We start from the raw sequence: 26130 nt of genomic DNA, 5'->3' as shown, positions 1-26130 counted from the left end.
TTCTTTATTGATATAAAAATAGAAAATATTGTCTTTAATTAACCAAAATGACTAAAAATGAGTTATTTGACCTTGAGTTATAAGTTTAAAGACCGTAATGATTTCTTATTCAAACCAATTAAAATTGATTGAATTTGATCTTTAAAGTATTGATATATTTATATTGTTGAATTCATCGAAAAGTCTTTGCACATACTCATGAGTCATTTTGCAATGGAAACCGGAGAATGACATCAAACGCCTCCAATTTGAAGATAATTGTAACCACAATTTTTTTGAAGATTAGCATGCATGTTTATTTCACACTTCAACTTACTCGTAGATATAAAAAAATAAGAATATAAAGAGTTTTTAAATTAAAAAAGTCTGATAAAAGAAAAATAAATTAAAATTAATAGTACATGGACTTTTTGATGAGTTTAGCCTAATTATTTTTATGTATAAAGATATTTATAATTTTTGTTTACTTATTTAACCGCTAAAATCATTTACATTATAAAATATCTAAAATAAAAAGGCTTCTATTTAAAAACAATAAATAGGGGATTATTTTTCAAAAAAAAAATCACATTTTTTTTATTTTATAAAATAAATATTAATTGACTAATATCATATTTATACTTTAATAAGAAAAATAAAAAATTAAAATGATAAAGTTGAAAAAATGCCTGATTTTTTTAAACATAGCTCAAATATCCAGTACATATGTTTACACAGTACCAGATTTTTATTAACCATATATTCATTAACATACATTACTAATTATTTTCTCAAAAAAAAAAATTACTAATTATTTGTATACTTTCTCACTGATACATCCATGAATATTTTATTGGCTACTAAAATTAAATTACTGTATAAGATTGCACATGATAATCAATCGATCTTGGAAAAGCAAGGAAATTTTAAATTCCTTTCCCTAAACTAAGAAATATCCCTACATACAAAATTGTACTAACTCATTTTCATCATCAACCAAGTCCATTTCACAAAATTAGCCGTTAGTTTTTACCTCGGAATTCTTCTGAATGTGCTATCGTAGTTGCTAGAAAGTCTTCTTGCCCATAGGCTTTCATTAGGACACCAAGAAATCGGGAGCCCTGCAATGGCACACCATCTTAAATTTAACAGGGCAACAACAATGTTCTCTTCAGGTCCACCAAAATACTCGAGTATTCGTAAATGAGTTTCTGGATCTTCGGAAAGGATAAAGTCGTCCTCGTATTCTGCCCGTTTTTCTTGAAATTCATCGTCTTCGCCAATCATCCGCATACTCAAAATTTGCAATGCTTCCATAGCTGTGTCATGATAACCACGTTGCACGTATGTAGAGAACACAACGCTGCAGGTCGCCGAATCTGGTTTAATTTTATCACGGTGCATCTGCTCGACAATTAGCTCAATAACATCAATCCTTTCCTGCATTTCGTTTCAAGAGGACAGTAACTTAGTGACGCATACGGTGAGAAAAAAAGTATAAGAACATTTAAATAAAATATAAAAAAAATTAAGAAATTTTTTTAAAAATATTATATTTTATATAAAAAATATTTAGAAAAATAAAAAAAAATATTTTTAATAAATAAAAAAATATTTTTAATAAATAATAGATAATATTTTTATTAAACTTTACCCATTTCCACTCCTACACTAACTTTGAACCAAAAAAAAAATGAAAACAATCATTCCATTCTCATTCCCATTCTTTCTCATTCTGATCCTCATTCCGATTCCGATTCCGATTCTCAAGTTTGAACCAAACGACCCTAAAAAATTAAAAAAGTTATATAAAAAATATTTTTTTTTATTATTTTAAGTATATTTTTTAAAATAAATATTTAAAAATAGTTTTTTTAATATATATATATATATTTATTAATTATTATTAAAATATTTTATTAAATTTTGATTCCCACTCCCAAAAGTCCATTCTCAATGGGTAGAGGGAAATGTGTGATTTTTATTGAAGGGGTAATCACATTCCCATTCCCTATTACAATTTGACAAACAAACACAAACAATGGGAATCGTTCCCATTTCCATTCCCGTTCCCCTTTTTGTGGCGAACCAAACGGCCCCTAAGTTTTAGCATCAGATAACTACTAGTAGTATTTTTAGACTCAGTCGAATGCATGAATCCGTCTTTTAACGTGCGCGTATTTATCAGCTGCACATGCATGTGTTGAAGAGACGCACACAGAAAAAGAGAGTCAGAAATACAATATACCCTTTCCCATGCTTTTCTAAGAATAGTATTATATAACAATACGTCAGGTTGAATCCCTTTTGAGATCCCTCGATGCAAAAGATTCACGGCTTCGTCGAAATTTCCATCTTCCAGCGGAATCTGACAGAACATAATGCAGATGTAAGAAAACTTCACATTCCAAACACAATTGCATGACTGAAACGGGATAACAGAAAATTGCCACAATTAGGATAAGCCTAAATACGGCACATCCACCAATTTCAACTAGATATCAACCTCTTTTCTCATGCTAAGAATATGCCTGTATCTTATATTTACAAGATGCATAAGAAATACATGTCTGAATAATTTAATAAAAGCATATCTAAGTTCATGTATGCAAAAATTCCAAGGCAAGAATATGATGTTCAAACCAGGGACTCTCAAGATCAAATCTTTTCCTCCCATTTGTAATAACAAGCAAAAGCATATATAATAAGAAAATGCATGTCTGTATAAAAAATGTATATCACATAGAACACCTAAATATCAAGCAGTAAAGGAGCTCCAAGTATCAAACTTAATTTTCTTATTACTTAACAATCTCAAATGGTTGTAATTTGTGAAGCAGTATAATAGAAATAGTTTGGGTGTATGACAAGAACAAGTATAGCTACATAACTTACTGCCACATATACTTGCTGTATCTAAAATATATATATGGCACATTGATAATAACAGCTTGTCAGATGCATATAGATTTAAGAGCAAATTACTCTGAAGCCCCCCACATATGTCATAATTCACACTTTGGCCCCTTTTGTTTGAAAATCAAACGATTTGGTCCGTCACTTTTGTTTCCGTCAACGATTTAGTCCTTCCGTCCATTTTTGGTGTAAGTCAACTGCGTCAAAGGACTAAATCAAAACAAAAAAAAAGACCAATTTTAGTTTTTGTCAACGATTTCGTCCCTCAAGTTTGAAATTAATTTACCCTGGAGTCCTTTGACTTAGTTGACTAACACCAAAAATAGACGGAGGGACTAAATTGTTGACAAAATCAGAAGTGAGGAACCAAATTGTTTGATTTTCAAATAAGAGGGACCAAAGTGTGAATGATGACAAATGTGGGGGGCTTTAAAGTAATTTGCTCTAGATTAAAATGACGCATGACCCTCCAAAGTCATATGTACAAATTTATACCTTTATGAGAGCAGTATAAGTTGCTGTCTCTGGATCAAATCCATCACGCAACATCAAGGAAACAAGTGCAGATGCAGATTTGTAACACTGTATAGTGCTACAACAATCAATCATTGTAGTGTAAGTTGCAGCATTTAGCCTACAACCGCTTGATTTCATATTTTTGAACATTTCAATAGCCAAGTGACTCTGCAAGTCAGCCCAAGTCATAACTAGTCAAAAAAAGAAACATAACTCCATATTTAACAAACAAGCAACAGACATCAATTAGCAGTGAGGAACACCACATACTTCCCCAGCCTCAACTAGTGAATGTAACACTGCGTTATAGATGGGTGTTCCAAGATAAGTATTACTGCCACAAAAAAGATCTTCCGCCATGCGTAAATAGTGTATCAGCTCTCGTGTCATCCCTTCTGCTCCAAGAGCTTTCAGCTGAATGGAACCAAATGAAAAGGAAATCCAAAAATAAGGTCCTAAGCGGTGGTAAAAAAAAAATTGAAGCACAAGTATGTTAAGAAAAATACAGTTAAGAAAATAATACAATAATAAGAACCTAGACAGACAGACATAGAGCAACAATCTGCAAGAACTAGCGTTTTCTCCTCCACTAACAGATTTCTCCACATGCATTAAATAGCAATTTTCTGTATAATGTGTCAATCCAAAATGTCAAGGACGTCTACCACAATATTTGTGCAATAAATCTATCCAGTGCTATCACGAATCTAGCCCATTTTCTGTTATTCCAGCATTCAAAACTTTCTTTTGTTTGTTGCATCAGTGTGGTTCCCAAAAGCAGCATTTAGGCACGTCTTGTTAATTAAATAAGAACGTTTTTTCTATTCTTCTTTACACATTCTAATTGACAACATCTTGATGGAGATCAGCCTAGGAAGGTGGCAACTTCACCAAACTGATCCTAGGGTTCTATTCCACACAATCGGGTTTTAAGTAATATTCGGCCCAAGTCTTCAGCACCAAACTGATCAAAATTAACATTAAGATTAACATCTCACAAATTATGCTACTTGAGGTCAATGCCACATAAAAAAGAGGAGATACATGAGTCATGGCATTACCAAGTTCTTCATTGATAAATGACTGTGCTGAATACCATTTCTCCTCATATCCATCTCAATAGCATTGATTCTTTTAGCACAATCTACTTGTGACAGCATATTTCCATCTTCATATGGAGCATTCACATTACCAAACAATGAGAACATAAGTTCATATGTCCTGATATCAGGCTGTATCTTCAATCGTTTCATTGTAGCCCACATCCTAACCGCACGCTCTGGTTTATCCTGCAATATTAGACTTTCCATTGAGTCATTAAAAAGACTTTTGTGAAAATCTAAGGAACTTTACAAAGATGTATGCCATTGCCATTAGTACAAATTAAACTGTCTGATAATCAGCACGTCAATGCAGTATGTTCTGTTGAGCCATGTGGGGTAACAATTCTCTCGATTGATGTTAAAAAAACTGAGGAAAACTAATATAGTATAAAGTATTAGGTTGAAAGAAATTAACTAACCATAGCATCACATGCTTTAAGAAAATCATTATAAGGATGTGAATCATGATAATATGAAATTTGATCAAGTAAAGCCTCTGCCAAATCAAGTTCTAAATTTCTGCTACAAGCCATTGAAAGAGCTGCAAGAGTTGAGTTGTATGGCTTCAGATTCATCTGTTGCATAATCTTACACTGGAAAAATAAAAGAAAAACGTTCCTTCAATGCAAAAGAATTACATATGTTGTATTACAGAAATGAAAGGGATTTAAAAGTCCAAACTTCAAAATATAATGACATCAGCAGCTAATAAAAAAAATTACCATTTGCATGCCTTCACTTATACCTCTCTCGGATACAACAGCTCTAACAAAGCCATCATAGGTATGGCTTGAAGGTTGCACCCCAAGATTTTGCATCTGCCATATAGGAGCATGTTAAGAAAATTAATTTCAGAAGCGCAAAGGGATTTACATGATAATATTTTGAAAAATATATAGAGAAGACTCAAAAAGGACGAGTGCAACAGATGTAAGTACAGGAAAATAGATGATCATAGTCCGGATTAATCCAAGTCAAGATAACTATCTTAAAAATACAAGAGACTCATAGAACACAAAGAAATTTCCAAACCTGCCATCTAATGATTTGGAAGTGTGTCAAAGATTTTTTTTAACAAGGCATGAAACTAGCCTGAATACTGTTGTGTGACATTCTGCTAATCATGATGAGAGTAAAGAATCTAGATTCTAATGTCATCAAGCTCAAAAATCCTAACAAAAAGATTTTCTTTCCTTCTGCTTTCAACTAAATGCACAGCTAAAATAAGAAAAACAGATGCCACAAAAATACAAGGTAAACATATTCTTGACAACAATTTAAATCAAACCTGCAGCATTAACTGCTCTGCTAGTCTATAATTTTGAGTTTGTGCACATGCGTGTATTACATCACCAAAAGATGACTTCAAGACCTTCATAGTAGGAACGCCTTTAGTTTGATTCAGACCAACACACTGAACTTCATTTCTAGAGATAGAAATAGTACTCTGCTCTATGTTATTGGCGTAGACATCTGCCATTAAAGGAAAAAACTGTTCATTCTTCTCCTTCAAGCAAAATCCCTGCAAACTTGATTTCACATTAGAAGGTATAGGAATGTCCAATCTTGAAGAATACAGCCTGCCTCCATCGGTACTTCTAATTGAAGTATATCCTCCTTGAAGGGTTAGTGACACCATATATTGCAACGTTCCACATGCAGAATTTACATCTCCCAACCTTGTGAAGGACTGAATCAAATTTTGCAAAGACAAGATACTTGGACTATACAACTTGGTAAAGTCTTTCCAAATCTCATGAACTGCAGAGAGGTTTCTCTGACAGACTGCAAGCTGCAATAAAAAGAGAAATGAAAACTAGTCGCTCAACCATAAATAATATTCATTAAAAATAAAAATAAAATCATGGAGTTGCGGTGATTAGATTTTCTAATGCTTTTTTGATGAAGATAAGACCAACACTCATAACAAACCTTCAGCAGCTGCATGTATGTAACTTCATTTTTTCCAGACATTCGCTGCACCATCAAATCCAAACATTTATTGGCATGAATGAGACTCCGCACTTTTGAGCAGGCTTCCAAGAAACTATTATACACATCCAGACTAGGATTCATGCCATGTTTTTCTCCAATGAAATTAATGAGAGAGAATGCCTGAATAAAGCATAAAAGAAAGATGCAAATTGCTTAGTATTAACAAGTCCAACCCAAACAAAAGAATAAAGAATAATAAAATTAAAGTTTCTGACTAAGTTTTTAGCATTTTTTATTGCAGGAATACAGCTTCTGTCAATGCCAACATCATCCATATTCAACGCTTAGGAAATCAAACCTTCACAACAAGAAAAGTCATGACTCGTCGATATAGATTAAATCATAAAACTACACTGTACATAGCATACTTCTAACGAGATATTACCAACGAAAACATGCGACAAGATGCCGGCTAAAGATAATGACAGTACGACACAAATTCATCATACAAACAACACTAAAGAAATAATGATATATAAACATAATACCTCATCCAAATGACCCCCTTTACAAAGGGCTCGCGTCATAAGCAGGCTAGATATGTTATCCAGACCAATCTCTTTTTCCTCCATTATCTTCCAAGTCTCCATGGCAAACTGCAGCCAAAAGCAAACAACTACTATAACTATTTCAGACAAAATTTCAATGCTTAACTATATCAAAATTCTGTCGTCTATATCCGTCGTCTATAATCAATAGCTTACCAATGGATCAGGTGATGTTGCACAGTACCTAAGAATATCAACAAAGTCATCAGCTCGCAGTCCGTTGTTTGCACGGCCAAGCTCAGAAAGCATAGTGGAAGCTCTGCCTCTGTCATCCAGGTAAAGTGCATCAACAATTTGTTTCTGAATGGATTTTCTACTAGATTCCTCTCCGAATTCCGAAAAACAATCACCTGCATTTAACACATTGTTCGTCAATTAAATTTATTACACACACAGGAGCAAAAACTTCACAGACAACTAGAAATTAGTTACCAAATGTAGCAATTCTTCGACAGAATCCTGCTTCACAAAATACATTTGTCTGTCCCTGTCAGCCAATAATAAATGAGCAAAAACCGTAACAATACTAAAATTAAAATTCCGAGTCACTAACGGAGAAAAATCGAACCTGTTTAATCGATTTTGATCCTTTAAATGACCACGGATGAACCTTTCCCCTGCAAAATTAAGATGAAAAAAATTGTAAACGACACTCAATCTCAACTATAAATGCAACTTGGTTCAAGCAATTCATCAAACACCTGGCGTGCATCATCAAAAATCAAAAGTATATTGGTATTACCTACAGATTTTATAAAATGGGCGTGGATTTGGGGGCCACATCAAAAATCAAAAATAAATTGGTAATTCTTGTAATGGTTGGTGGTGGTGATGATGATGGAATAGTTGCAGCTCTGAGTTGCTAGAGTGAGTAATGGAGATGACGGTGGCGGAGTCGACGGTGTAGAGAAAAAGATTAAGGGGTTTAATTGTTCGTTTTTGTTGACCTTGAGGTGATACATGTCTATCATTTTTGTTTAGGGAGTTATTGTTCCGACTGAAAAAGTATGATGGGTTTTATCTATGTTTTGCCTTGGCATAAGGTAAAAAAACCCTTGTAGTTTTCATAAAAATATATATTAACCCTTTACTATGTTTAGAAATAATTAAGACCCTTTAACTTATTTTTGGGCCATGTAAATCCTCTAAATTTGAAAATACTACAAATGGACTCTTTTGTTATATATTGTTTGTGGTCGGACGTTAAATCGTTTATGTGGAAATTAGTACAGGCAGAGTTATTAGGAAAAAAACTAAAAATGACCTTAATATTTACAATATCTCTCTGATTAATCCTTCAAATATCTTTTTTTACATAAACTTTAAATTAGGGACCAACTCATTCTTTTTTTTTATCTTATTCTACATCATTTCTCTTTTTTTTAATACAATCTCACCACTGCCCCCTCCTTCCACCGCCTTCGGAGTGTCTGAGACGAACATAGTTCGTTTAAGAACTAGTTTCATCTGAGACGATGGCTTAGTTTGAAAACGAACCCAAATCTTTACGAATCCCTTCTCAAAAGAACGAAGTTCGTTTGAGACAAACCCAGACTCATATGAGTTCGTCACAAATGAACCAGCCTCAATTTGATAGAGATTCTATTCTTTTTTAAAAAATTGTCCAAATTAAAATATTATTTTAATTATTGGTGTTTAGAAAAAAGGTGAAAAGGTGCTATAAAATTTATAAATAGTTTAAACATTGAAGTTACTTTTAATTTTTTTTTCTATATAGTTACGAGTTACGCGTCAGCAATTTACGATTGGACGAAATGGGTTAGTTTGTTCTATTTTGATAATCAAAGAGTAATTAATTACCCTTAAAAATAGTTGAAGGGATAATATGTACTTTCATAAACTATGAGAGTATGTCTATACCTTTTGCCTTTATTTTTTTGGGTTTAAGCCTGAAAAGAAATTTACATAAAACCCTAATAAATCGCCGCAGTTTATCTTCTTCTTCCTTTTCATCTACACCAGCCGTGTAGAATCTGTGAAATTAGGGTTTAAATTTTGAAGAAAAAATGGCAGAAGTAGAGGAAGCAAAGCCGATTACATATATTCCAGAGATTGTACTGAAGAAAAGAAAGCATAAGGAAGAATCAATAGCACTAACAAGAAAAACCCAGTTGGAATCTAGCAAATTCGCCTACAAAAAGAGGAAATTCGATGATATTAAACGGCCCGAGCAGTTCATCAAGAATTTCAGAGATAAGGTGAACTTCAATTAATTACCCTTCCGAAACATTATTTGTTTTCCTGGTCTAATGGTTTAATTGTGTGGTTAATGTAGGAATTGGATCATGTTCGGATGAAACAGAGGTCTAAGAGGCCAAAATCAGCGTCTCTGACGCCGAAGTCGAGTCTTATATTCATCATTCGCTTGCGATGGTAATGTGCTACCTAGTTGATTCCCTTCAGTTTCCTGTGTTTTCTTAGGGTTTGTTTGAGTTCTGATGTTTTTGTTGTTTTAGTAAAACTGCTTTGCATCCGGCTACTAGGAAGATTTTATACAATCTGAATTTGCGGAGACCGTTGCATGGTGTTTTCATGAAGGCAAGTGCTGGGATGTTGGAAAAGCTGCAGAAGGTGGAGCCTTATGTTACATTTGGGTAGGATACTCATACTCGTATTCGTTTGTTATCTGCTGATTATTGTAGATGTAATTTTTGAGATGATAATGATATTTGGGTACTTCTGTTTAAGTTCTTGAGTTTTGATCGATATTTCATAATATACGTTGGTATTGTCTAATGCTTATATGCAGATTGCTTGGATTAGGATTAGTGTGAGAACAATGATTTGTGTTTATTAACTGTAATGTGTGCTTTGTCATAGAACTCTGCAAAGATTGAACTTTTAGTTCTGGTAGGCACACGGCTTATTGTAATTTTGGCACACTTTTACAATATTAGAATGAACTAGTCATGTTTAACTTGGGAGTTGCTCTCAAAATCAGCTCATCGAGATCATATTAGCATCCAGTATGAGATCATGATTTAGACTTTGCATCTAGTGACTTGTTTAAGCATGTGTCGTTCTAATTTATGTCGATGATGCATTCCTCTTACATGATATTTTGTTGATTTTCAGATATCCAAATCTTAAGAATGTGACCGAGTTAATTCGCAAGAAGGGTTATGGAATGCTGAACAATCAAAGAGTTCCATTGATAGATAACAACATTATCGAACAGGTATTGAATTAAATACTGTCAAAAACCTTTGGCTCCATTGTGCTTGCAATGATCTTTTCATTTCCTACATTTGGTTTTGCTTTGCAGGCGCTAGGAAAGTATGGCATTCTTTGTTTGGAAGATGTCATACATGAAATTGCTAATGTCGGTCCACATTTCAAAGAGATCAGTAGCTTTTTGGGGCCATTTGCACTCAGCAAGCCTAAGGAAGGTATGAAAGGGACGAAAGCCCCATTCAAAGACGGAGGAGACGCTGGAAATCGTGAGGACAAAATAAATGATCTGATTGATAGGATGAATTAATTGTTGAGAAAATGAGGTCTTGAGCACCAAGAAATTGTACCTCACCTAACATTAAGATGTATAACAGTTTTGAGTTACTTGGAGTTGGATGCTGTTTGCAGTATAATTTAATGAAGTTCCTTTGGTTTATAGTTTGATTTCATTGTAATTTCTTCTATTCTTACCGTATTAGTATTAGTATTAGCATCTGCACGTTGCACTCAGTTTTATGGTTATTCTTTTGCATATTGATTATATTTACTACTATCAAATCTTGTGCTTGTCAACTTTGAACTTGTAACTTAGACAAAGTTGCTCATGCTCGGTTGTTTAACGAGCCGAACATGAGCTTATTTATTTATTTAACGAGCCGAACATGAGCTTATTATTCCGTATCAGTGTTCTGTATTTCCGCCAAAAGACGCCGGAATATTCATAGCTCAAAATTTCTCCAACCAACCGAAGTAGACCTCAAAATCTGCCAATACTAAGAACCCAGATCATCAAATTCCTTTTAAACCCTTCTACATGTCAATTCATTAATCTAAACTAAACCCACTTCATAAGTAAAATTACAAATGAAACTTTCTCCCCCTTCATCTGAAACATAAACTCAAAGCACGAAACAAAAGATTTTTCCTCTCCTCGTGCTTCCAGTGCGGTCCTTTCCGCCCTCCGCCGTCGCCGCTGATTCCGGCAGTGCTACTCTTTCCATCCGTTGCCGCCGCCTCCTTAATTTTCAGGTGTGTCACTGCTGCTCTTTGAGAGGTAGTTATCGGCTCTTGTTTATATGACTTCTCTCAATCCACATGCTTGATACAGGTAGTTTGGTTGCTTCACTTTAATTCAATGGTTCACTTCAATAGATCAAATTGCTTTGGCTAAAAAATTGATGTTATATCAATTCTAATTATGCATATGAACTTTTTTGGTTACTGATTAGAACAGTGTAATCAGGCCATGGAGGCGGAGGATTGGGAAAGCTGTTCTTCATCCGAATTGATTGATAGTACTGATGATACTGCTTTGAAAGACGAAGATTTGTACTATACGCTCGACTCTTTTCCCAAATTGCAATTTAGGTAAAATGTAAAAACATCACTCAATGATATTTACGTTTCTTTATTTCTTTTTATTTCTCTTTAGTTTTTCTTAATCATTAATTTAATCTTTTCGATGTTTTAGGAGTGACATCTCAAAGGCTAAATGGGATAATGAATTGGGAATGGCTGAGTTGATTGAAAAAAAGGGTAAATTGTGGACAACTACAGGAGTTGTTCGGAACGGAAAGAGCTATTGCACAATTGAGGAAACTTTGTATGTTAGTTAGAATAATCTCTGTTTTTCTTAAAATAATCTTACATTTTTTGGGGTTTTGTATTTGTTAACTATTAGATAATATAATGGAAATTGTTTTGCTTCAGGTTCTTGACTGAATTGGGGGCATTAATTGTTACGGATGATGATGGTACACATATTTCCTTAGAAAATTTGTATGGGAAGATTGGAGATGAAAAGAGTTGGTGTTGCTTGCAGCTTTTTGAGGTTTATAGGCATATGAAGTCTTTAGGCTATATTGTTGCACGCCATGGTCTTCCTTGGTCTGTAAAGAGTGTTAAGAGTATCTGTCGATCTGATTCGATTAATGATGCGCGAGAAAACAATGAATTGGTAGTCGATGTGCATGTGAAACAGATGGATTCAATTGCGGAAAGTCTGAGGAATTTGCAGGTCGATGAGGTGAGATTGGATTTTGATGTTTATCTTCCAAATAGCAAGTTTAGAAAGTCATCTCCTGGTGATCCAGCTTTTTCGCTAAGCTTAATTAGGTAATTTTGTTTACTGCCCTTATAAGTGCATTCTATGATATGTGATTCAAAGTTGTGCTCTGTAATTTGGATTAATGCATTCTCTTTTTTTTTTGGTCAATCACCAAAAGAGGAGCAATTTTATTGCTTTTTTAGAGATACACCTGAATTACACTGGTTAAAGAACCAGAAAACAGAAATCAGAATCTACTTCTGCTAGTTACATTACATCTAGCCTCAACTATGCTTTTAATACTGCATAAAACTTGCTCTACTGTCTTGTTCTTCTGGTTAAAAACTAAGTCATTTCTGGTGCACCAAATCTGATAGATTGCTGCACAGAAGTACATCTTCCTCACTCTTGCAATATTAGATTTCCCTTTAGTTCTTCTGATGAAGAAACTTACTTCTCTCCTCCATGTATAACCTTCTCTACTAAAACCCAAATATTCCAGAATTTTCCTCCAAATGGCTTTGGTATACCTACACTCAAAAAACAGATGACTGGTACACTCCATCTGATGATTACAGAAACAGCAGGTATCATCTGCTATTATACTCCATTTGCAAAGCTTATCCTTAGTCTGTAGCCTGTTCAGGAGGGCTAGCCAAGCAATAAAAGAATGCCTGGGAATGTTCCCTTTGAACCATACAAGTCTATACCAAGGCACATCATCAATAACTGGAAGCAAATTCTTCCAGGTGCTACTAATAGTAAACTTCCCACTAGCATTTGCTTTCCAAGTGACAGTATCTTCCTTATCCTCTTCTATAGCAGCATGCCTTCTGATGTAGTTCCACCCAGTAGCAGTAATCTCATCAATAGGGTCAGGCAAAGACCACTGGCCTCTACTCCACAAATCTTTTACAACTGCAGCTTTAGAGATATCTGCATCTTTTATGTTAATGCTTGGGAAAAGTTGAACTACTGATTTTCCTTCTAACCATGGATCATACCAGAAAGAGAATCTTTTACCATTCCCTAACTTATACTTGAATAAATGCATGATATTCTTTCTAACATTCAAAAGCTGCCTCCAACTCCATGAGCAGTCTCCTGGTTTACTCAGCCCCCAGAAACTTAGCTTCTTCAACTTGTTTAAACTCTTGTTTTGGTTTGAGATCATAAAAAAAATATCTGATTTTCTCGGTTTTGTTCGGTGTTATCTTCTGTTATATTGTAGGGGTAATCCACCATCCAAATCTGAAATTGAAGCCCTCGAGAGACAATGTGGTGAAATTCCTTTGAAGTTTTGTCATATCGATAACGGCCGTGTCAGCATTTTTACCTTTCAGAAGGTTGAGCTTCCTGTACTACCATGACTTCCACAAGAGCAGCTTAAGTAGCAGATGATGTGCGGGGAGATCAGAGAATAATTTAATTGAATTAAAAAAAATTGAGACTTTAGGCCAAAATCGCATGTATCTTTAGGATTAAATTGTAACTCAACTCTGTTTATGTAATAGAATCCAATTCTTTTATTTTCTTCAGGTTCAAATTTTAGAACAAGGTTTTCATGCACTTTTCTTTAGTTTCCTGAGGAACTGAATCACTGATGTACTTGAAAAATACATTGAACGGGTTTAATAAAAATTGCACGATTAATTTATATAAATACCATTTTGATAAAGTTTTAAATAAATTTAAGCCAGAAGAAAGATTCATTTTGCCCCTTGATTATAAGGCTAAAGATTAAATAAGACAAAACTCGTAGCTTCGGACAAAATTAGTTTCAAAATTGGCTTTTTGGTTCAGTTTATCCTCAGCTCCCATTTATACTTCACGCTTCAATAATTTTCTGCTATTTCAGCCCCAATTTGTATATCATGTTCCAATAATTTTCTGCCACAGCTAAATGGTAAAAACAGGCTAAAACATTAATTTTAAGGGTATTTTTTGTCTAAACGCACAAATTTGGTCTAATTTGATCTTCTGTGACAAATCTAAGGGTCAAACTGAACCTTTATTCTAAAACTAAGTAAACCCAAAATCTATACAAGACTAAAAGATTTAAAAAGTAAAGTTCTCAGTTTTCATTTTAGTCCTTCTCAAAACAAGCAGAGAACTAAATGTTGAACAACGATCAAGATCCATGGCTAGCACCAGACAAGCTTTATCACATCCTTTTCTGTCTCTCCCTTACACTGTTCTTCTCCAAATTAGCCTCTTTGACACGTTATTCCTTTCTACATAAGTACTCTATTCAAATCGGATCCATACTCTCTCTAGCCGCCGGCGCCGCTAAGGAGGCTGCTGACCACTTCGGATTCTTCCCCTCTGCCGGTGCCTCGTTTAGGGATGCAGTAGCTGATCTTGTTGGTGTGTTAATAGCTGCATTTGCACTCTCAATTTGTAGAAAACGGGTTGGGTCAGAGTCGGTTCATAGTCAGACCCGACGGGTTTTGCCCGTTTGAGTTGTTGATTAAAGATAATTGTTTTGTGGGTTGTGATAATTCTGGGAGTAGAATGGTTTTGTGGAGTTAAATTCGTGATTTGAAAGGGGAAAATTTGGTGGGTTGGTGAAAATGAGAAGGAAAAGAATGGAGCTTTTGACTTTTGAGTTGTGCAAATTTGGTGATGACTTGTTTTTTTTTATGGAGATGGAAGTAGACCAGTTGAGGTTAGTTTATGATTTTCGAAAGTGCTATATAATCTACATTATATATTGTTATTTAGAGGCATTACTTGAATTAAACTGATAGACTTTGAACATTTAATATAATTGAAAGCCTACATGATTGTAAAATCTTGTCAATAAACTAAAAGTTCTGAAGTAGTATATGTAAGTAAAATGAATCACTTGCTACAAAGACTCATACCACGCCTCGCCTCGCTGCTTCCTCTGTTCATTTTAGTTGAATTATTAAGAAGACTCGGGCATGTTTGATTTGGCTGTTGTTGTTTCTGTTGTGAGTTGTTGACATTCTTAGATGAAATCCAACAACTGATAACAACTCTTTCATAATTTCTGTTTTGAAGTTTTTCATTTTAGCCGTTGATGAAAAACTTGTGGAGCTGCTTGGGTAAAATGGAGGAACAGAAACTTTAGGTGTCTGGGATCAGAACTGCTTAGATAGCCTGTTTATAATATTTATTCCTTTTGTTCCCAGCTAGGTAGCACGGACACGGGCTCAAAGAAATGGGACACTTGGACACGGACACAGTGAATAGTATCCAATGGAGTGCCTGTGCTACCTAGCTTCCCAGCATTGCCTGCAGGTGTTGAAGGAAGTTGTAAGGTTTAGTATTTGCTGTAAATGCATTTTAGTTGGAAAGTAACTGAAATTTGGCACTCTTGTCACATGGGCTTTAGAGGCATTTAGCTTTAATCTATAATTATTGTTGGAGGTACTGGCATCTGATGTTGATCATATTAGCTGTTTTCACTGTGTTCAAGCTTCATTGAAAAGTTTGTAGTAATAAAAGATTCGACTAGCAACTTAGGGCTAGGGGTGTGTGTATTCGGTTCAAACTGAATCAAATTAGAATTTTGATTTTATACAAAATTGAACCAGTTTGATAAGAATTTGAGATATTTCAGACCGAACTGTGCTGAATCAGTCGGTTTGGTTGGTATTTCAGTTTGGTTTGTGTCAAAAATGAACTGTACTTTCAGTTTCAGATTGGTTTGAGTATTCAATTTGGTTTGTTTTCTGCACTTGTTCTATAAATGCCACAAACAAGAGAAGAAGAAGTAATGACAAGTATTATGGGGCAACGAAATGGCTTTTCTAGGACCATCTTTATGGAATCTCAGTATGTGCTTTAGATAAACATTTGCATATATGATCGATGCACATCCTCAATCTATGCATGATTTATCTCTCTTACATGTATATGTAACTACAAACTAATGTGCAGTGGTTTGACATAATTAATTTCTTTCCTAATGTAGGATTATCTGCACATTAACCCGAATTTCAGGATTATTTCTATACATCTACTGTTGGCGTTAGCGTTGGATCACCTCCGGAAGCTCGTTGCCGTTGAAGGCATTTCACGAGCATCGCCATTTTTGACCTCCGGCAATTTGACAGCAGAATAAGTTCCAGCTCCACACAATGCGCCAAGAATCGGGGCAGTAAGGTATACCCATATTGCTTTATAGTTGTTTGCAGCTATGGCTGGACCTAATGTTCTTACCGGATTCATTGACGCACCTGTTGTTTGCCTGCATGCCGAATAACAAACATGAAATTTTAGTACTATGCATATACATGGTGGGTTGTATTCAAATGCATTGAGTGTGCTTTTCTGGAGAAAGATGACCGACATACCCGGCGATTAGTATGTTGAGCATGACAGTAGCTCCGACCGCGATTCCTGCCAACTCTCCCACCTGCATGCATGTGTTCAGGACTTTACTTTCATTGAAGAAGAAGAAAAAGTGACTTTTTGTGATTCATTGATGTATATGAAGAAGAAAAAAACAATTCAGAGGTTAAAGAATATTATGGATCGTGTGAATATATTATTGTATGTGTAGGTTTGATAGTGATCATAGAAAAATGGATTTTTTAAAGCTACCATTGGTATCACTTGTGTTTATTTTATTATTAAAAAGTACATTGCCAACACATCTTCATTCACCCTTGTCTCTTGGACTTTGCCAAAAAAATAGTTTATACATAATATTCTGACTAAAATTTTTAGAGGTTTCGAGATCGAACCTCCGCACGAGGACGAAATTTCTTTTAGAATTTTTTATTAGGTCTTTTAGTTCCATAATGTGGTGTCAAAATAGAAAATTCTACTAAACTTCCATTTTCCTGATTTTGAATCTATTCTCAAACTCAGGAAAAGGTCCAATGAACTGAATCTGACTTACTAACAAATACTAAACAAAATAATTTATGAGTTGTGTGATAAAATAAAGGAAGATATGTAAGTAAGACTCACAGCTCTAGTGTCGGTGGCGACAGCAGTGACAACAAACATAAGATTAAAGGAAATGATGAATTCCAAAGCAAAAGCTTGACCGTATCCTCCGGCCGGAACTGTGACTCCTCCGCTCATAAACGGATGAAATATCACTTTCAATGCAAACGCTGCGCTTATCGACGCCATCACTTGTGTTCCGATATACACGGGGACCTGCATATAAAAACATCATATCATATCATGGTCATCTACCATGTTCGTCTCATGTTTTTTTACGAGATATTTTTAGATAAATTTAGTTTACCGTGTAAAATTATAAACTTTTATTAACTTTATGATAGGGGTGTTAAAATTGGATTAAATCTCCGATTCTTGTATGGCGTGTATTAATCCAAAACTCCGGTCGCTATATATCATACTATCAATAAACAATTAATTTGTAATTTTACGTGATGAACTCGATCCTTTATAGAATTTTTGAGAAAAGGGTATCACTGTCATTGAACTTGTAAAATATGTTCACATAAATCAAACTTCTTATATTTTGACAATTTAGTCCAAATTTCTCCAAAATAAGGTCAAGTGCATTTTTTTCAGAGCGCATAAAAATTAACCGTGGAGATGATTTTGTTCAAAATTTTAAGTAAATTTTGATATATTTATATTTTAAAATATCATGTCCATTTTAATACGTTTGAATAAACAAAATTCACAGTTACTTTTCATGCGTTCTAAAAGAATAAAAGCCGATGCAATTAATTGTATTTCAAAAAATTATTCACTAAACTATTAGTCTGATTTATACGAACTCGTTCCACAAATTTAAAGTCCGGAATAATCCTTTTCTCAAGAATTTTAGGTTCTTAACAGAAAGAAGAACGAAAAAAAAGGGTGCAGTAGTGTGTACATGTTTCCATGGGAAGTGGTTGAGAGCAGCAAAAGCAATGGTGATAGCTGGGTTAAGATGAGCACCAGAAATATGGCCAGTGGCTAATATAACAATCATAACAGCTAGTCCACTCGATGCACCCAATCCTATGAGAGTCTCCGTGCCTTGTGTTTTCTGGTTTACTATGGCTGCTGCTGTCCCTGCAAATATCAGTATCACTGTGCCTATAAACTCAGCTCCCACCTGCAAATATTACATATTACCATGTTATCAAACATGGCGGATTCAGAAATTTATATAAAACGGGCAAGACTGTACTGAAAATTTATAAGATGGACATATCACGAAATTTTAAGATACGCTCTTTCTAGTTCCGTTCCGGATATAAGTATAATTGAAAATGTGCACCTTTTTGGCAAGAGAAACAGGAGGAGGTGGAAAAGAGCAAGTAACAGGAGGTAATGTGGGATCTTCAAGAGCCCAATCTTGAACACTAAAACATTTACAGCTCTTGAGAAGAGATTTTCTAGCAAATCCAATATGATTATTATTGCCTTTAAACCCACCAAAAAGAGGAGCGCCTGGTGTTGCTGGTGTTGATGGAGCTGATGGAACTTCTTCATTCTCCATATTCATATCAAAATTAATAATAATAATAATAATAAATACTATATAATATAATAGTATAGTATAGTAAAAGAGCTAATACTATTGCACTAGTGTTATTTATTTGTCTGTGTGTTTTTGAAGTAAGTTGGGAGTGATATTTATAGTAGAAAATGAGTTGACTTGAGAGAAGGGTTAGTGTGGGTTGGTTGGTACAGCCAGACATGGGCAACACAGGGTTTGATAGTACCCATGGCAATGGAAAGTGGGAGGTGGGTCATTCCATTTCCAAATACATGGGTCGATTCGGTTGTTGATCAATTCGATTCGGTTGTTCAAATTCGATGCGGTTGTAAAGATATTAAAATCGTCAAAGAAAGAGAGAGTATAACTGATATAATTCTTCAGTTCCAAATTGATAGAGAGTTTAAGATCAATATAAGTATGAATAATTTAATTTCTTTAGATAAATGCACTCACACTTATTTAATGTTGCAGTGAGTTTTATTTTTTTATATTTTTTTCCTAAGACCTCCCGCTTTAATTAATAAAGATATATTTTTAATTTTTTAAAATTTAATATCGGAGCTTTCTAATAAAGACCAATGAGTACAATTTGTAATAAATAAATATATTTATCTATTTTTAAAAAAACCATAGTACGAATTTGATATTTTCTTTAACGTCTATTAATTGTGTTGATTGAACGATTATATATAATGTATTAGGTGCAATTAGCACATCGGCGACAAAAGCATTCCATGTGGTGGCTATACCGAGTCACCGGTCACGTATCAACTGCATTGCCATTGGAAGAGTCTTTAGACGAGTTTGAATGTTTTTAGATTAAAATCCAACTCTTTTTAACTTCTATGAAGGAAGCCAAAACCACTTCTATATAAAAATACAAATAAATTTTTACGAATGAAATATAACTAAAATAATTAAATAAACTAAATGTGTCTCTAGCCAAATGATTTTATTTTTATTATTGAAATATTTGGATTTAATATTAAGAATTGAAATTCTTTCAACCATGATGAGGATTAAAAAAATGAAATTTTAATTTTTGCTATAAGAAACAAATAATAGAAAAAAATAGGGATTTTTAGACAAATACCTATAAAATACCTAAATATTCTCAAAAATACCTTTTGACCAAAATTAGTTAAAATTTACGGTTTGACCAAATATTTTTATAAAAATACTTTTTTTATTTGCAAAAATACGATTTCAGTTTGCTAACGGTTTACCAAAAATCTATTCACTATAAGTTCACTAACAGTTTACTAACAGTCTTCTATAAGTTCACTAACAGTTTCCTAATGGTCTACTATCAGTTTATTTAAAAATTAAATTACTATTTTTTATTTTTAAATTATAGAATGCTAAAATGAATTATTACTTAATTTACTAAAATTATTGGTGTGCTATTAGTAATCATTGGTTAACCAAACAACAAAAATATTACAGATACACAAGTGAAAAAAAAATTATATAAAAAAATTGAGAGCATCATAAAAACAATAACTATAAAATTTACCGACGGTCAACTTAAGGTTTACTAATAGTATTACTAAAATACGATTTCAGTTTACTAACGGTAGACTAACAGTTTACTAAACATCTATTTACTGTTAGTTTACTAACAGTTTACTAATGGTCAACTATCAGTTTACTTAAAAATTAAATTATTATTTTTTATTTTTAAAATATAAAATGTTAAAATGAATTATTACTTAATTCACTAAAATAATTGGTGTACCATTAGTAAACCATTAGTTAACCAACAATAAAACCATTACAAATATACAAGTGAAAAACAAAATTACATAAAAAATCAAGAGTATCATCAAAACATAATTATAAATTTACCAACGGTTAACTTAAGATTTACTAACAGTATTACTAAAATTAAAATTATTGGTTTACTATTAGTAAACCGTTGGTAAACCAACAATAAAATTATTACAATCATAAATTACAAAATAAGATCACAAAACATAACGATTTCAATTTTTCTCGTTCGGACGAAGACTCCATTTTTTTTCCAATTCGGATTTCTCTGTTATAACATCATTGGAACAAAGAGTTTCATTGAGTTGTGACTTCATTGGCAAAAATCTTGCTCATAAAACATTGGCAAAAATCTTGATCGGCGCGTCGATTTGCTATCGGACACACTAGCACTGAATCAAAAAAAACATAAATGAGAGAGGGTTGAGTAAAATATTTAGTGATAAAATTAGTAAAATGTCACATAAATGAAGATGCTCCCAAATCCTAAATCTACAACATTCAATTTTCACAAAATAATAAAGTTGAATCAACATACAGTGGTAAAAACAGTAAAATATGTCACTTAAGAGATTTAATTTTCTCATGTCTTTAATAACCTGCATATCTTTACTTGAGATTTTCATCTGTACTTCAACTAAAATCACTACAAACCTAAAGATCATCTCTATGCCATTCTCTAACTAATGAACTGAAAACAATTTAATCAAACTACAAAAACAGCATTATCAATCATCTGATCACAACTTTGGTTTTGTTACAGATTCTCTCAATCCGATCAAAAACATGAGAAAGCATAGCCATTAATTTTGAAAGAACACAACAATCTCATAAAAATTGGATCCAAAAGTAACGCAAAGTAATGTAATTGAACTTACAAAAACATATCGAGAACAAACCCAAATAGCAGTTGTCGTTTAGAGAATCGATCAGCTCCGAGGGGTTTATCTATTCCAATATGATTCAAACCCATAGATTTCTCATCTGAATCGTCAAAGAGAGACTCAAACCCATGGAGGTAGAAGGTAGGCGACAACTCTAGCCTTAAAGAAGATCTGCCATTGTCCGATTTCTCATCTGAATCGTCAAAGAGAGACTCTTCTCTGTTTCAGAGTACAATCGTATATTTTAATATTTTGAACAGTAAAAAAATCAAATAAAAAGGTAAAACAAAAAAGAAAAGGAACATGGAAGTATTTTGGTAGCGAGATATACATTACCGTATAGTTGAGATTATTTAGGGATTTGGCAGTGGTAGGTCTAATTTCCTCAAAAAAATACTCTTTTATTAATTAACAGCTTTAGCTTTAGATGGCCGTCATGAGTTCATACTTCCACACCCATATTACTGGGAGATGTATCTCTTATAAACACGCTTAGAGTTCTATTTAATGCTGGAACTAGTAATTTTATTTAGCTGGAGCAATTTTTTTACTCGAAATGGCAATTATTTAGACCAAACAGCATGTTATTTGACTTTTTTAAATTTTTTAGATCAAGCAATATTGTCATTTGGCTTAATATTATTAGAAAATTATTTGATCTTTTTTAAAATAATTATTCATGATCTATAGATCTTGGAAATTTCACAAAATGAAGCTCATTCAGTTATTTTTAAAAACGGTAAGGTATTTTATTGGACTTTTAAAGGAAAAAAATTAGATCACACGATATGTGATTTGACTCAAAAAAAAAAAATTATTTGATCTTTAAAATGGTTATTCAAAATTCATCGGTCTTAGAAATTTCAACATCGAGATACGGTTATCTATTTTTTAAAAATTGAACGATATGTTGTTGTTTTTTAAAAAAATAGACCAAATGATATTATTGTTCGACTTAATTTTTCTAAAATAATTATTCGGCTCAATTTTTTGACTAAGTATTTGGTATTAATTGATATTGAAAATCTTAAAAATGGAGTAGGCGGCATCTAACCTCGCTTCATGCTGCTTCTACCAAGTAAAAAATTTGTACTAACAGCAAAATTTCTATTTCTAGCAAAAAATTATTAATAAAATAATAATTGTGTTCATAATTTAAAAAAAAAAGAACTTTGATTGGACAGAAGAATAATTATTATGCTTTTATTTATACTTGACTACTAGTACTTGATTATGCAAATAGATAGAGTAGAGCACTCAGCTAGCTCAGTTCAAAATTAATTTGAGTATAATAATAATATAACACGCGGAAAATTCACAGCAACTACTAATAAATATTTAAGTTTGCAGAAAAATTTCAAAAAAAAACAAGAAGTTTGCAGAAAAAAAGCAATGGTTACAAATAATTCTGCAGCAGGATCCATCACCACCGTCCATTGTGGCAGCAGATAGCAAGTCACTTTCACATGCATCTTTACTGCTATAAAATTGGAATTATACATTGCATTTGCAAATAAATTTTTTTTTTTTTTTTTTTTTAACAGAGATATACAAAGAAACATACTACACTACTACACTATTACAATATAAACTATACATATACTGCCATTTATACTTGTATGCAAATCCCAAATCCGCCATGCACGTCATCCACACCGTGTTACGTTGAATGCATCGCCTTAACGGGCTCGCCAACTTGACGGAACGATGCCGCATCCGCTGCTTCTGACGCTTCTGACGCTGCTCCAATACCTTCAATAATTCTTCAAATGTGTGCTCACTCTTGTCCACATGAGGGATAGAACCCAAGACCTCTTGGTCTTATGCCTCACTCCTTAGCCAATTGTGCTAGGAGGTCATTGGCATTTGCAAATAAATTCAAGGCTTTCAATTATATCACAGGTGTTTAATTGTAATCCTACTCTAGTTTTAAATTTTAATTTTAGGCTTAATCACCAAAAAAACCCCTGCATCTTTTAGCCCTTTTCAAATGCATTTTAACGTTGCAATTTTGTCAGCTGCACCCTAATTCGCACCTTTTGTTTTCAATTCCACCATCAATTACTAAATTGATCTCTTTTTCATTTGGAAAAAGTTAAAATAAGTCATTAATTTTTTTTTTGGTCAATCACCAAAAGAAGCAAATATATTGCTTAAAGGGGGAGATACACCAAATAACAGGCTAAAAACTAGCCAGCCCAGACAAGCCCGGGCAACTCAGAGAACAAAGCTAAAACGCTAAAACCCAGAAACAGCTCAGCAAGCAAACAACTCACTAGCAAACAACACTCAGCTACCCCTTAACATCACACTATTTCTGATTTTACTAAAGACTTGGTCTTCAGTTTGGGCATTCTTATTGAAAACCCAATCATTCCTTGCACTCCACAAGTAATACACAGCAGCACAGAAAAACAGCTTCCTATTCTTGGCTGCAACAGATTTGCCTTTAGTTCTCCTGGAGAAGAAACTCACTTCTCTTCTCCATGGTAACGAGTACCTGCTAAACCCAAGATGGGAACAGACTTTACTCCAGACTCCATAAGAGAAAGGACAATTGAAGAACAAGTGAGCAATGGACTCAGTGGCTTGGTTACAAAAACAGCATTTATCATCAGGAGTTACACCCCATTTAAAGAGCTTGTCTTTAGTTTGCAGTTTGCCATGTAAAGCAAGCCAAGTGATAAATGAAAACCGAGGGATATTTTCACAAAATAAAATAAGTCATTAATTATTAACTTTTTGTGTGAAAAAGAGTTCAAACGAGTACTTTATAAGGGTTTTTATGACTTTTTTCCGAGTGAAAAAGAGTCCAATTTGATTTTGAAGAATTGACACCCAAAAATACGAATTAGGGTACAACTGACAAAATTACAACATCATGGTGCAACTGAAAAAGGACTAAAAAGTGGGGGAGCTTTTGGTGATTAAGTCTTAATTTTAATTGTATTCATTCATTTAATTAAATTATCCTCAAACTCTCCTATTTTCAGAAAATAATTAGCTTACATTTTATAAGAATATCAATAAATTTTATATTATTCAAAAAAATTTATTTTATAACTGCTAATAATAAATAATTACGAAAATTTAAATCATAAATTGCTAATTACATTTGATATCTGAATTTATAAAATATTTAAAAAATTAATTTTTTTAACCAACGTGTATTCATTATAAATATATACTATATATACACTATAAATATATCATAAACTACAACTATAAATACACTATAAATATACCAACAAAAAATTAAAAAAAACACCAGAAAGGATATTTTTAAAATCAAAAGGACAATTTAGAAAATAAAAAAAAAATTGAGATATAGTTATTTATAAAAAAATGAATACCGATGTAATTATTTTTTAAGAATTATCCCTTATTTAATTGGATATTTTTCATTTTAAAAAAAATCCAATATGTATAAGTAGAAACACCCTCCAAGGGATTTAAAATAGACAATTATTTTCCATATGTATTTATTTGTTTTTTATAATTCATCTAGATAAAATTGCTAATACTAAAAAATTGTAGATAAAATTGCTAATACTAAAAAATTGTTTTAAATAATACTCATTATGTTCCAATAGAGTTGTCCACTTTATCTTTATCACACAGTTTAAAAAAAGCAATTATTGTTTATGAATTTCATAAAATTTTCCTTACTTTTCTTGTCATACCCCCTATTTAATATAGGGTCCACTTGCAATTTAATTTTAATTTACTCATTAGTAAAATTTAAATAGGATAATATAGGAAAATTAAGTATAAAAGTTAGTTACCTTTTGAAAGTGGACAAGAGTTTTGGGTCAAAAGAATTTCTCAAAGAGGACAACTCTATTGGAACGAAGGATAATATAATTCTATATATTAAATTATTAGTTAATTAATATTTTAATTTATTATCTGAATATATAACGTGAATACACAAATTTTATTTGATAGATTGTACTGCATATAATAAAGTGATTTAATAGGAAGAATGGGTTTATAATCTTAAAAAAATTCATTCGTAGTTTGAAATAGACGATGAATAAATAAAGCAGTTCATCGAGTTGCACAGTCAAAAAGTTTTATCAGTACAATTAAAAAAAGTTATTATAATTTGTTTTTATTGAGATCTCTATCGTACTTCTTAAATATATTTTTATTTAATTTTAATTCAAGCTATATTTTTTATATTTCTATACAATATTTATTATCATACAAAGATAATTAATATTTACATATATTTTTTCTTCTAAAATAAAGAGAATCTGTCCATCAAATCGATATAAATCCTGAAAAGTGGCAAAATTATGATAGAATACGATGGTAAACAACAATTTATTTCGCTGTTATTCAGTGTTAAGGTGTATAAACAGTTTATTTGGTTATAGCTGGTTGATTTAATTAAAATTAAAGTAATTGAATTTTAAAATATAAAACCAACAATAATATAAAAAATAATTAAAAAGTATTTGGTTTGTTAGATTTTTAAAACTTGTAGCCATGACTATTAAAATATCCTATTATCTGAATTAACTAAAAAATTAATATAACTTAACCAAAATAAATCAACTAATTTGATTTAGGTCTTGTTTGGTTTGGGGTAAATAGATTAGGGAAGTTGTACTTTCCGGGAAGTAGTAAAAATTTTTTGCTTGGTTCAATTTTTACATTTTACTTCCCGATTTAGGTCTTGTTTGGTTTGGGGTAAATAGATTAGGGAAGTTGTACTTTC

The 26130-nt window shown here is 32.7% G+C and overlaps 5 protein-coding genes across 16 annotated transcripts; 3 read left to right on the top strand and 2 right to left on the bottom strand.

Moving 5' to 3' along the window:
• Positions 1-810: 810 nt before the first annotated feature.
• Positions 811-8049, bottom strand: LOC126682756 (pentatricopeptide repeat-containing protein At1g76280). Of its 4 annotated transcripts, none has more exons than XM_050378509.2 (14): positions 7800-8049; positions 7626-7674; positions 7490-7544; positions 7214-7407; positions 6998-7105; positions 6447-6629; positions 5803-6306; positions 5237-5332; positions 4934-5107; positions 4473-4700; positions 3682-3825; positions 3391-3579; positions 2228-2347; positions 811-1419 (listed from the first exon to the last, which is right to left on the bottom strand). In XM_050378509.2, exons 1-14 carry the CDS (start codon positions 7838-7840, stop codon positions 1009-1011), a joined length of 2496 nt encoding a protein of 831 aa, XP_050234466.1. In that variant the 5' UTR covers positions 7841-8049; the 3' UTR covers positions 811-1008. The 4 variants fall into 4 exon arrangements, with proteins under 4 accessions (XP_050234466.1, XP_050234467.1, XP_055961924.1 ...); XM_050378510.2 differs by having other exon boundaries at positions 4934-5055; positions 5260-5332; XM_050378511.2 differs by lacking the exons at positions 811-1419; positions 2228-2347 and adding an exon at positions 2763-3092.
• Positions 8050-8977: 928 nt separating this feature from the next.
• LOC126682414 (60S ribosomal protein L7-1) lies at positions 8978-10688 on the top strand. Its single transcript, XM_050378093.2, has 5 exons — positions 8978-9276; positions 9354-9451; positions 9535-9672; positions 10154-10256; positions 10344-10688. The coding sequence occupies exons 1-5, from the start codon at positions 9085-9087 to the stop codon at positions 10557-10559; spliced, it is 747 nt and encodes a 248-aa protein (XP_050234050.1). The 5' UTR covers positions 8978-9084; the 3' UTR covers positions 10560-10688.
• Positions 10689-10988: 300 nt separating this feature from the next.
• LOC126682413 (uncharacterized) lies at positions 10989-13828 on the top strand. Of its 6 annotated transcripts, none has more exons than XM_050378091.2 (5): positions 10989-11281; positions 11496-11620; positions 11724-11855; positions 11963-12367; positions 13531-13828. In XM_050378091.2, exons 2-5 carry the CDS (start codon positions 11499-11501, stop codon positions 13667-13669), a joined length of 798 nt encoding a protein of 265 aa, XP_050234048.1. In that variant the 5' UTR covers positions 10989-11281; positions 11496-11498; the 3' UTR covers positions 13670-13828. The 6 variants fall into 6 exon arrangements, with proteins under 6 accessions (XP_050234048.1, XP_050234047.1, XP_050234049.1 ...); XM_050378090.2 differs by having other exon boundaries at positions 11487-11620; XM_050378092.2 differs by having other exon boundaries at positions 10989-11306.
• A 524-nt stretch (positions 13829-14352) lies between these two features.
• LOC126681275 (uncharacterized) lies at positions 14353-16873 on the top strand. 4 transcript variants are annotated; one of them, XM_050376786.2, is made up of 4 exons: positions 14353-14967; positions 15458-15581; positions 16243-16433; positions 16551-16873. In XM_050376786.2, exon 1 carries the CDS (start codon positions 14417-14419, stop codon positions 14759-14761), a length of 345 nt encoding a protein of 114 aa, XP_050232743.1. In that variant the 5' UTR covers positions 14353-14416; the 3' UTR covers positions 14762-14967; positions 15458-15581; positions 16243-16433; positions 16551-16873. The 4 variants fall into 4 exon arrangements, with proteins under 4 accessions (XP_050232743.1, XP_050232742.1, XP_050232744.1 ...); XM_050376785.2 differs by having other exon boundaries at positions 15458-15586; XM_050376787.2 differs by lacking the exon at positions 15458-15581.
• On the bottom strand, positions 16055-18863 carry LOC126681273 (aquaporin NIP6-1). Its single transcript, XM_050376783.2, has 5 exons — positions 18526-18863; positions 18136-18360; positions 17247-17441; positions 16625-16686; positions 16055-16518 (listed from the first exon to the last, which is right to left on the bottom strand). The coding sequence occupies exons 1-5, from the start codon at positions 18751-18753 to the stop codon at positions 16311-16313; spliced, it is 918 nt and encodes a 305-aa protein (XP_050232740.1). The 5' UTR covers positions 18754-18863; the 3' UTR covers positions 16055-16310.
• Between the last annotated feature and the right edge of the window lie 7267 nt (positions 18864-26130).

The sequence above is a fragment of the Mercurialis annua genome, linkage group LG5, assembly GCF_937616625.2.
Source record: "Mercurialis annua linkage group LG5, ddMerAnnu1.2, whole genome shotgun sequence".
Classification (NCBI taxonomy): domain Eukaryota; kingdom Viridiplantae; phylum Streptophyta; class Magnoliopsida; order Malpighiales; family Euphorbiaceae; genus Mercurialis; species Mercurialis annua.
This window is presented reverse-complemented; position numbering and strand designations above follow the sequence as displayed.